Source organism: Suillus fuscotomentosus, assembly GCF_016647785.1.
Source record: "Suillus fuscotomentosus strain FC203 chromosome Unknown F5891scaffold_643, whole genome shotgun sequence".
Taxonomy (NCBI): Eukaryota; Fungi; Basidiomycota; class Agaricomycetes; order Boletales; family Suillaceae; genus Suillus; species Suillus fuscotomentosus.
Window position 1 is genome coordinate 2539 of NW_024540155.1, and position 11525 is coordinate 14063.

The 11525-nt window shown below is 50.3% G+C and overlaps 2 protein-coding genes across 2 annotated transcripts; both read left to right on the top strand.

Annotated features, from left to right (window-relative positions):
• Positions 1-4536: 4536 nt before the first annotated feature.
• Positions 4537-7587, top strand: F5891DRAFT_1204180 (uncharacterized protein; the record flags this gene model as incomplete). Its single annotated transcript, XM_041368979.1, has 7 exons — positions 4537-4969; positions 5551-5773; positions 5812-5929; positions 5979-6059; positions 6115-6201; positions 6275-6772; positions 7225-7587. 7 exons carry the CDS (start codon positions 4537-4539, stop codon positions 7585-7587), a joined length of 1803 nt encoding a protein of 600 aa, XP_041216102.1.
• An 863-nt stretch (positions 7588-8450) lies between these two features.
• On the top strand, positions 8451-11293 carry F5891DRAFT_1204181 (uncharacterized protein; the record flags this gene model as incomplete). The annotated part of the gene is made up of 4 exons (XM_041368980.1): positions 8451-8943; positions 8994-10889; positions 10943-11224; positions 11277-11293. The coding sequence occupies 4 exons, from the start codon at positions 8451-8453 to the stop codon at positions 11291-11293; spliced, it is 2688 nt and encodes an 895-aa protein (XP_041216103.1).
• Between the last annotated feature and the right edge of the window lie 232 nt (positions 11294-11525).

Consider the following 11525-nt stretch of genomic DNA (forward strand, 5'->3'; position numbering starts at 1 on the left):
TAATGCTCCCTTTTGGTCACTACCTGCCTTATGCCTTGCCATGGACTATTTCGGTCACGCCTTCTGCCTTACCTTCGCGTTTGCGTTATCCTTTGCGACGATCTTCGCATCTTCAGCGTTTACATGGCATTCCTTCTTCTCACCCAGTGGACGACGATGCCTCCAGTCGCTCCAAGAGGAGTCGGATTTCCTCTAACAACGCCTCCTCAGAGTACCGTTTCACCTCTGATTCGAGCCGTTCGGATCATTCCAATCCACGCAACAAAACTCCCCGCCTTGACAAGACACCTCGCTCCTCGTCGGGTTTTTCAAGCGGCGCGCACGGACATCGCTCCACAGCCGTGTGCGCCGTTTGTCTCGGGCGACACAATCACTCCTTCATCGAGTGCCCCGCAGATCGTCTGTGGGACAACTCTTATCCCACCGTCAGCAAACGCGTTGCCAAACAGCTCCTCATTCGCAGTTCCGACAAGCCACTTTGCGTGGATTGGCAACGAGGAAAAAGTTGCCCTGCGCGATCACACGACGAAAAGCATCTGTGCTCGGGCTGCTTATCCCTCTCCCACGGAGCTCAGTCGTGTCCTCGAACTCAGACGCTTGCAGCCAATATGTCCGTATAACGTCGTCGCCTGGGAAGACTCACTCCGTGATGCAGGATTACTGGAGCGCTACTCCAAAATTTCAAAGGGCTTCCGCTTGGGGTTTGATCTTAACTTGCCTCTCATCTCTATATCACAAATACCTCCTAACCATCCGTCGCTGCAACAACATCGGCTTGCCTTTGATACCATCATTGATCGCGAGTTGCTTACTGGTCGTTATGTTGGTCCTTTCACCAAATCGCACTTGTCTTCGCTTCTTGGCCCATTCCAGACATCCCCCATGTCCATTATACCCAAGCCAGGAAAACCGGGAAAGTACAGAGTCATTCAAAACTTTTCATTCCCACATTCAGCATCCCCTCGTTTTGCTCAACCTTCTATCAACGCTGGAGTCGATTCAGACGACTTCCCATGCACCTGGGGGACTTTTGATACCGTCTGTGCCATCATTCGCCACCTCCCTCCAGGTTCACAGGGTGCCACCCGTGATGTGGCCGAAGCTTATCGCACGATTCCGCTACTTCCATCTCAATGGCCTGCTGCAGTGGTTCGTGCGGATGACGACTCTTTCTTCATCGACACCTGCATCTCCTTTGGCATGGGACCTTCCGCGGGAGCATATGGTTATGTTGCAGATGCTGGTGCAGATCTGCTGCGCGCTGCAGGACTGGGGCCGCTCATCAAGTGGGTGGATGACCATTTGTTTTTTCGCATTGCTTGCAGTCATCTCGTGGGCTACAATAATCATCGCCGTTCAGTACATGAAAGTTTATCTACACGTAAAATTAGACAAACAGGAGGGAGATTGTGGTTCGAAGGGGACACCTTTGATGATGGGTCCTTCGATGTTTACAGCGAAGATTGTGCATTTCCTATTTTGGATTTTTCACATGTTTCAGAACGTTCCGGCGTGGACCTTCTCTTTTCTTCTGCTTTCTGCGACATTGATCGACACTCCTCTTTTCTTGGCATTCCCTGGGAGCCAAAGAAAGACACTCCCTTCGGTTTTGAACCACTCTTCATCGGCCTCTTGTGGAATCTCACCCTTCTGGTCGTTTCTTTGGCAAAATTCAAACGACTCAAGTACCTGGCTGCCATCGAAACTTGGCTCTCACGCTCGACTCATGTACTTCTCGAAACTCAGCAATTATATGGTAAGCTCTTGCATGCCTGTTTGGTGCTCCCATCCGGTCGAGCTTACCTCACATCCTTGGAAGCGATGCTTAGCATCTCCAGTGCACGTCCGTTCGTGCCACATCACTCAGTCAAGCACCTTCGCGAAGACCTCATCTGGTGGTCCGGTCAACTGGCCAATCCTTCCCTGCATCGCCCAATTCCCCAGCGGCTCCACATCATTGATGGACAAGCCTATTCCGACGCCAGCTCGGGTGTCGGAATCGCAGTTGTTATCCATGGGTTTTGGAGGGCGTGGTACTTGCTACCGGGGTGGCAAACACTCGACGGACCCAAAGACATTGGCTGGGCAGAAGCAGTGGGCTTCGAGCTGCTCGTCCGTTGCATGCTCCGTCTCAACACCTCCTCTTCCTGCAAACATTTTCGAGCCTTTTGCGACAACAGGGGTGTCGTCGACGGCTGGAAGAACGGAAAGAGCCGGAATCGGGCAACCAACTTGGTCTTCAGGAGAATCATTGCGCTGCTGGACGACACAGATGACGGATCATCATTCCACCTGTCCTACGTTACGAGCGGACAGAATCCTGCCGATGACCCCTCTCGTGGAAAGTTCCCCCCTGCATCCCTCCTACTTCCACCCATATCTCTCCCTGACATCCTCACACGTCATCTCGTCGACGTTGACATCTCCTCCACCGCTCTCAGAACTGAGGCCTCGAATCGGTTCCCGGGTAGTAGCACTGTGGATGACGGGTATGAATGCTGGGATTACGGAGAGGAGCTCCTGCGCTTCAGAGATAGTTGGACAGAGTGACACTTCTCATTTCCTTCAGCAGCGACCAGCTTCAGAAGCAACCACCAGCAACCTTCGCGCAAGACCCTACCCTCCTATGCTTACTCCTAACCCCTCCGCATTAAGACCACATTGCTTAGCGCGGGATCGGTTGAAGCTGTGGCTGCCAGCAACCAGCCGCATCGCGCGGGATCACGCGGGTCACCCCATCCCACTTTCTGATGACGATCTGAATCGAATTCTGACTGTGATAGGACATTCTCTTGCTGGAGGAACACGAGAATCATACGGATCAGGGTTGTTGGTGTTTCACGTCTTCTGCGATGCGCGGCAAATTCCAGAACACCAACGTGGTCCTGCCTCACCTATCCTACTGTTAAGTTTCATCGCTAACTGCGCGGGACTCTACTCAGGGAAGACGTTGGAAACCTATTTCTATGGAGTACGTGCTTGGCACTTACTCCATGGTCTCGACTGGCTCGCGCAGGGAGCTCAAGTATCCGCTGCACTACAAGGTGCAGCTCGTCTAGCCCCTCCAACGTCAAAACGGACCAAACGTAACCCTTTCACTGTTGCATGTCTTGAAAGCATTCGCTCCGCGCTTGATCTGTCATCTCCTCTTGATGCAGCTGTTTACGCGTGTCTGCTCACTTCCTTCTTTAGTCTCGCGAGACTCGGGGAAATGACAGTACGCTCCCTGTCATGCTTCGAACCTTCAACTCATGTCAAACCTTCAAACATACGCCACGATGAGGATCGACATGGTCTCTCCGTGACGGTCTTGCACTTGCCCCAGACCAAAATGTCACCATCGGGCGAAGACATCTATTTCGCTCGGCAGTCCGGCCTGGCTGATCCGCATCATGCTCTGCTCAATCATCTATCCATCAACTCCCCCTCATCCTCCGTTGCCCTCTTCAGCTGGAGGCATCGCAACGGCCTTCGACCTCTCACACGTTCAGCCTTCCTAGGGTGCCTAGATCGCGTCGCGACGCGACTAGGCATGGAACCACTCAAGGGCCATGGAATTCGGATCGGAGGGACTTTGGAGTATCTTTTGCGTGGAATCCCCTTCGAGACGGTCAAGTCGATTGGTCGCTGGAAGGGAGATGCGTTCATTGGGTACCTTCGGCAGCATGCTGTGATCATGGCGCCATACCTGCAAGACACGCCTATCTTAGAACCTTTCACTCGCTATGCGCTTCCGCCTGTCCGTTAAACATCTGGTGAGCCGCCGCTTCACTCCTATCCTTTTGGGGCCAAGCACTCGCTAGCTGCGTCGTTAAGCGCCTATATCTTTGGGAAACTCTGCTCATGCTTGTTCCTTTGTTTTCAGGGTCTGCATTCCTTGCTTCGGTCGAACGAGTCTTAGAGACTCCTTTCCCAAATTTTGCTATCTTACTTGTTGTTCCTTGCCTGATCTTACATAGATTGCTCTTATGTGTCCTGCGTTTTCTGAAATAAAATATTTATTTAAGAATCGAGTGCCTTGCCTGAGCTTAGGAGATTCAAAACATAGATTATGTTTTAGGCAAGTACGAGGAACGAGCACGTGCCTACAACGACGTCTATGTAAGAATTAAGTAAGATTAAGATCTTCCTTCTCCTTTCCCCACCACAATACTTGGCGAAAACATTCGCATATCAACTATTTTCCTTTCAATACTCTCTTGAATCCTCGATTCCCTTTCAATTCTCCCACCCTCCACTCCCCCATGTCTGTTGATCAGGTTTCTCAACCCTTGTGCACCAGTGGGCATCCCATCACATGTTGGGTCTCCATCTTCACAGGCCCTCACAATGTTCATTACTCTTATCCGTGGCCCTGACCGGCTTTACGTTGTCCTGGCCTCATGGCTTGGGTTTGGACCCACATTAGGTGGCCAATTTTGACTTTAGCACTTAATGAGCCTATTCGGTTGCACCTTTCTTGGTCTAGGCCTTCTTCTGAATCGTATTTAATGGACCTGATCATGCTTTGGGCGCAGTACTTTCTTTCTCTCCAACATGCACGTCCTTTCCGTCGATCTTCCTATCGAGCTCATCTGCAGTGTAGACACTGCAACCGCATCCACTGTCTCTTCTGCTGCTTCATCCACCACCTGTGTAGCTGCCTCTCTATTCATAGATGGTAGCCGATCACTCCCTCTGGTAGACTCATGGATTTTTGATGGTCCCATCCCTGGTGATGACCATTCTCCCTCCCTTTTTGGAGCTGGAGATCGCATTGCCATTTATCGACATGGCTCCCTCAATGCACCAGGGTGTGGCCCTCCACTTCCTTCTCCAGCCTTCACTGGTCGTCTCACCCACATTGTGGGTTGGAGCCCGACTACCATTGAGTTTCACATTGATATTCACACTGTCTTTCCTACCCCTACCACTACCATCCAATTCCCTCGGTCTATATGCCGTCTGTCCTTTTGGGAGCGTCTTTGGGGTTGGCTCTGCCCTTGGCCCAGATGCCACCCCCCAGAGATTACCAAATTTAGGCGGAACTCCACTCATTCAGTCTGCAGCTCCATTGTTTGGGCTTCTGTGGAAATTTGAGGTATAGTGACCTTTTTTGTACTGTGGCATTGCTTCTGATGCATGGTATTGGTCCAGTGGTGCCTTTTCCTTTGTTGACTTGACGCAGGTCTGAGTTCCCTTTGTGAGCTGTTGGGTCCCTCCCACCCAACTCTGCTCATGCTTGTTCCTTTGTTTTCAGGGTCTGCATTCCTTGCTTCGGTCGAACGAGTCTTAGAGACTCCTTTCCCAAATTTTGCTATCTTACTTGTTGTTCCTTGCCTGATCTTACATAGATTGCTCTTATGTGTCCTGCGTTTTCTGAAATAAAATATTTATTTAAGAATCGAGTGCCTTGCCTGAGCTTAGGAGATTCAAAACATAGAATATACATAAACTATCTGAGTGCGAGAAAGACGTGGGAAGATATTACGTACGTTATTTATTATTGCTGTGCACTTTCATCGCCAGTTTCCAAGTCTTACTCCTTAATCACTATATATGCTTCAATAGGTTACCTTCGCTTCTCGGACTCGACAGTTTGTGCTGCCGAGCTCGTCGTCATAGGCGTCCTTCCGCCTTCAATCTATGGCATGACTGTTTGTATGGTCGTGTCCCTGCCTTTCTCTCCCGATTTCACCGCCCTGAACGCATCCAGTCCCTCGTTACTCCCTGGGTTCGACGTTTCCGATGGTCTTCCCCCTTCTCCACACGGTATGACTGTTTGTACGGTTGTGTGCATCTAGCTAGGCTTAATGAAGTACTTTTTTACAGCATCCCTCGTGTCCCCACCTTTCCCTCCCGATTTCATCGCCTTGAACGTCCCGAGTCCTTCGCTACTCCCTGGATCGACATCCCCGATGGTCTTCCACCTTATCCGCACGGCATGACTGTATGTACAGTGGTGTACGTCCAGATAGGGTTAATGAAGCACTTCTCAGGGGACTACCGCGATCCATCCTCGACCATCGGACTTCACCACCCCACAGACTAAGACTCGCTCCAGTCTCAACCGCCCAGCAGTTCGTACTGCTGAGAGGCACTGATGACTTCATCCGAGCCCTCGTCCTTACCCAGAGTCTTTGGCCCAGCAAAAGTCATGTTCGGATTCACGATTGGACGTTTAAGAAGATCATTACAGGTGCCCCTTACCTTCGAGAACTCGTAAGAGGTGGTCGCTAAAGTCGGACTGCAGGAGGTCCTTGATGAGGTATGTGTGCATATATGCACCTTTCAGTTGACTAATTATCAAACAGATGCAATATTTGATTGGACAGACGTGCGATCCGAAGATGCGGCTCATCTGAACAGGAGCATTGCACGTTATGCGGTGTTGAATGTAAAGGGTCTGGTGCCGCCTGCCTTCCCTGATACCAAGGCATTGCGTGCACAGGTGGGTCTCAACCACCCTCAACTCGCTCGCTCCCTATCGCGACTTTCAGAATTGCGTGTCATTCTTTTATCTTCCACCACTATGGCGACCAGCTGTACATTTCACGGATTGGTTGGCGTTCAAAATGCTTCTAGATATCAATATGACACTAAACATTACTGGAAATACGACGGCTACATTGCCCTCCCTGACAGTGACTTAGCGGTTGCTGTGTTCAGATTCGGAGCTAATACTGCTTCGACTGAAGATGGTATCTATTTGATGCACGCACGCGCCATGATTGGTTCTGCTGTAACTGATGAGGGCACGTCTACTCACACTCTGCATCTATATGCCAATGATGTTCGCTGTTTGATACTTTTCTGTCACATCACTCATGTTATCAACTCAGTAAATCGCAAGCAGTTTCCTTTGAGACTAGCTTATGCGACTACTTTCAACGGTTGTTAAGGCCTGACGCTCTCTCGAACTGTTCTGGATCTTAGAACTGATCCTTTTGCGCATGGTCAACTGTATACAGCACTGTCGCGTGTGAGAAATCGTGAAGATTCGCTGTGCTTATTTGGGAGAGGAAATGAGGACAGAGATACGGCAAACTTTGTGTACAAAAGTCTGCTTTTGTAATAGTGGCAATAAATCCCAACGCCCGAAGGTCATTGCTTGTATTTCTATAAACTAAAAAGCCAAGCTTGAGGCTGGCACTATCAAGATGGTTGCACGTATCCATGACAGGAACTCACGTTATTCAAGGTAATGAAACATATACTCACCGGCCCCTCATCTGCACTCGCTAGGGGCGACTTTCATGTCTCAAACTCTTGCAATGCGGTACTTCACAGAATGATGGCTGTGGCTCACCCTCACCTGCTCCGAGTCCACCCACTCCTAAGCCACGTCCTGTTCCTAAGGCGCGTCCCGTTCGTAAAGCACCATTGGAGGAATCCACACCACTTCCCCGCAAAAAGCAGAAGGTGGTCCCACCAGAAAGCCCGCTCACAGAATCCGAACTATCGGAGGAGGAAGTTGAGTCTCCAGTTCGAAGATTGCCTCGACAAGCTCGACCAAAGGCCAGCCGCAAGACTACGGCATCCGCTAGCGCACTAAAGAAAAAGAAGGGAAGAAAACGACCTGTGCTGATTGTTCATTTTGTCTCGTAGTTGATGCTGATTTTCTCACTTACTAGTGTGCTTGTCTCATACCACATCTGCCTCACTCCACGTCGCCGTTTGCCGTTGCATGTTTTGCTCTTCTCGCTGTCATCCGTTCTTCCGTCGTGGGACTATTATGCCTTGGCGCATGTAGCACTCTTAGATGTACTTTTACTGTCTGCTCATACCATGTATTACAATACCGAAATGAAATGGTCTTATCAGAATTTATCACCAGATCAGAACATATAAGTAATTTGGGCAGATCAATGCTTCTAAGCTCAAAATCCATGCTAAGGCACGAGTTACTTGCCCAACCTTCGTCAGCTTATCTACAATTGAGTTTCTCGACCAGATCTTATACGTTGTTCCCCACACCTTGCGCGCGCTGATACGCCTGGTGCACCTTTTGCGACCTTGCACGTCCTGGTCAGCCCTTATCAGCCCTTATCAGCCCTTATCCGAGTTGGGGAGTTTCGGTGATGGTACGTTCAAGGCGTACAAACAGTCATGCCGTAGGGAAGGAAGCGAGCATAACGAGGGACCCGTCGAGTGGAACTTTGGCAAAGAGCCCAACAATGCCAAATAACTTACGTACTTACTATTATTTGGAAATCACAGAGTATACTTGACCTGCGAACAGCTTATGTCATAATTCTAATCATTTGATTTTCCAGATGTTCCTGCAGTCGTCGGTCACCCACTACTTTTGTTCCGAGCTCGATGGTTTGTACTGTCGAGCTCATCGTTCACCCCATCATTTTTGCTGTTGGTTTCATTGGTTAGAGTATCAGTTTGTACTGTTGCTCACTGCCTGAGCCAGCTGCACTAGACAACGATCTCCTTCGTCGCCCCGACCTGCCGTATCCCTCATGAATCCCAACGTTCATATCTTCATCGACGAAGGGCGAATTTTCACATCGCTCAATGCATCCTCCCCTCCTGCCCTGATACCTCCTATTCCTAGGCCCTGGAACTCCTACCTGGAATCTGATTCTTCCCCCGATAACATCAAAGACGTATTAACTACTCAGTGGGCGTACGAAACGCGCCCATGGTTTCCTCTCATCCCCGAAAATCCTGTTTTCGATGGCGCAATATTCGGCTGCCTTAATCACTCCTTCTACTCCTTGCCCATAGAGCCTACATCTGACGGTCGCTACACTTTACGCGGAGACGTTAGAAGAGCATGGGAGAACCTAGAGCAAAAGTTACTTTGGTGCCAGACGTGCCTAGCGCAGAACATGCCCTTCCCTTGGTACGGTCAACCTCCGCGAACTCCGGCTGATTACGGATACACGAGGTCTCACGTGGATGCGAAGCTTGCGAAGAAGGTTGCTCTGAGATCACGCGACGCGTTCTTAGGTATGCAGAGGCTCCTTCACGTCTGTTACAACAACTTATCGTGTTCTCAGGCATCGCGGCTCTATGTACATACTTCATAATGCATCGTCTAGAGAGTCCGACGAATAGTCCCTCCAAATGGACCTCTGTCTTGACTAAAGACCCTCAGTGTTCTATACCCCCTGCATGGGTGGTAGAGCTCTCCCGCACATTCGTCGGGGATTTTACAAGTGCTGTACCTCGCACCGGTACGATTATCAACAGCGCCCACAGTCTGGGCTGGGACTCAGATGTGCACATGTTTGAACGCTTTAATGTTCCAACTTGGGTGTATTGGCCTCCTGATGGCGTGGTCGGAAAGCGCTGGAAAAATCACGCACCTTGTGCAGAAGCTATAGCCGTAGCAACTGAGAAAAGTTTGTGGGGCGATCAGTCTGATGCTAATCCATGGGGTGCTCAGTTTGACGGTAATCCGTGGGGCTCTCTCACCGACGGTGATCCGTGGGCCGCCCAGGCGAATGATCCTGGAAGTCTTCAATTAAACGATCCGCAACCTGTATCCAATGCTGATACTCAATCCCCGCCCGACTCTTCCTTTTTTCCGAAACCAGAGGCAGGTAGTGGGCAGAGACCTGGCGAGGATTGGCAGCAGTTCTTTGCCCGCCAGGCAGCACAACACAAGGAGAAGGAGGAGAAGGAGACGCCCTCTCAAAGGTCTGCACGTCTGAATCGCATAGAGATGGTGGGCCAGAAACTTCCTGGGAGGTCTAGCAAGGTCAAGGTGTTTGAATGGGAACCCCAAGACGAGCATAACGGCTTTTTGTTGCGCAAGGCCGTCACTAAAGCTAACATAGAGGGAGTCTGGGGAAATTATAACAGGTTTACAAGGATCTACAATTCCTTCGCCAATCAGTGGGACTTGTGTCTCGCGCTCAACCCAGATAGCGAGCCTGATGGTGATGATCGAGAAGATGACGACGACATCATGCCTCCACTCCCTATCCGCGGCCCCTCAAATGTCCCTCCTCCGGCCCCTTCCAGTTTCTCGCATGATATATACAGATACTTCGGCCAAGACGTTTCACTCTCATCAAGACACACGGGCATTGAAGGACTCGTGCCTGTCTTGCATCACCATTTCGGATATCGACTCAATGCACCTACGTCTGCTCCCTTGTATGGGTCCATACGACTCGAAGCGTGGATTAAGAAGATGACATGGGATCATGTGCGCAAGCTCCTTGGTGATTCAACAACAGAAACCGGCATGATCGCAGAGCCACAACGCAACAGTATCACGTACTACATCTCGTATCTAGTGAACTTGAAGGACACTGAGTTGGACACAATCCCGCCTGATGTCTGGGATTTGGGGCCACACCCATCTTTACCAATCGTGCATGCTCATATCCGGGTTTCTTACGCAGATTTATCACAACGCAGGTTTTACATAATCGAACCCCGCCAGTCCCCAACTCTTGTCGTGTGGACACTGGCTGTCCCCGACCCCATTACTGCTGTCATGTGCCTGCGACGTAACTGGGGGTCAGATATGAGGGAGATCGCATTGGCTCTCCTTAAAAGAGGCATGTCATTCAAGACTCTCCAGCGGATGGCCGTCGCCCCCACCTTGCGTCGCCCCCTTACTGAACTTCGGACATACACGTTGGGTCATCGAGCACCCCCCTTCCGAGCTGTGTACGCTGATTATGCTGTATACGAGCAACTACGCCACGAGTTCATGAATCGGCCTCGAGCAAGGGCTGCTTTCCTGCATGGAGGACTCGTGTGGCGGTTGGCTTTGCACAGCCTCGGTTTCGACCATCTTCCTTCTGTTCTTGATGGTATTTCGACTGAGGCCGTTCCATTTGGCCACCTGTTGTTTTGGAATGGCCAGACTTACTATGACGATGGGCTGTCGGATCAAGAAATCGATTTCATTTGCGGAACTTATTATATTGAGAAGCGTGAGCTTCCCGTTATCCGGAATCTCAGTAGTACTAATACTAATGCTTTCTAGCTCAGAGCACGGACGTAGTCTCCTGGTGGCCTAGGCCCAACGCTTGGGATGCATCGGGCCTGAACCTTGGTTTTTGGTCCGCGCGTTGCGAAGATTGGTTCCAAAAACGTCTTGACAACATCCGAGAAGGGGTTTCCCGCGCGCGACATTCATCCACCAGTGACGCTAATGGTCCAATGACCTCCACGCAATGGAAGCGCTCCCTGAAGTTTAACCCTGGCACAAACAAGCTGATGCAAAATATGTCGGCAGCGTGTTACGATCACATGTCGAGAGCATCTGGTAAAAGCGGTCTAGCTTACGTCCCTCTTCTCGTACTGATGTTTTATTCTAGTTTGGACTGACACATAGTTTGTACAAAAGTTGTATGTTGCATGCCCGTTACTCTGATACACTGTTTCATCATCACATACATCCGTAATTTTCCTGCTTGTGGGTGGTGATCGGTCGCCCTTAGTCAGGCGACTCAGGCCGTACTAGCCTGAAGGCGCTGTTGTTGCCTTAGATCAACGATTCAATGCATCTTTTTTTTCTGGACGGTTCGGTGTGGACGTTTCACGTTTGACTTTTAAGTACTCTCACT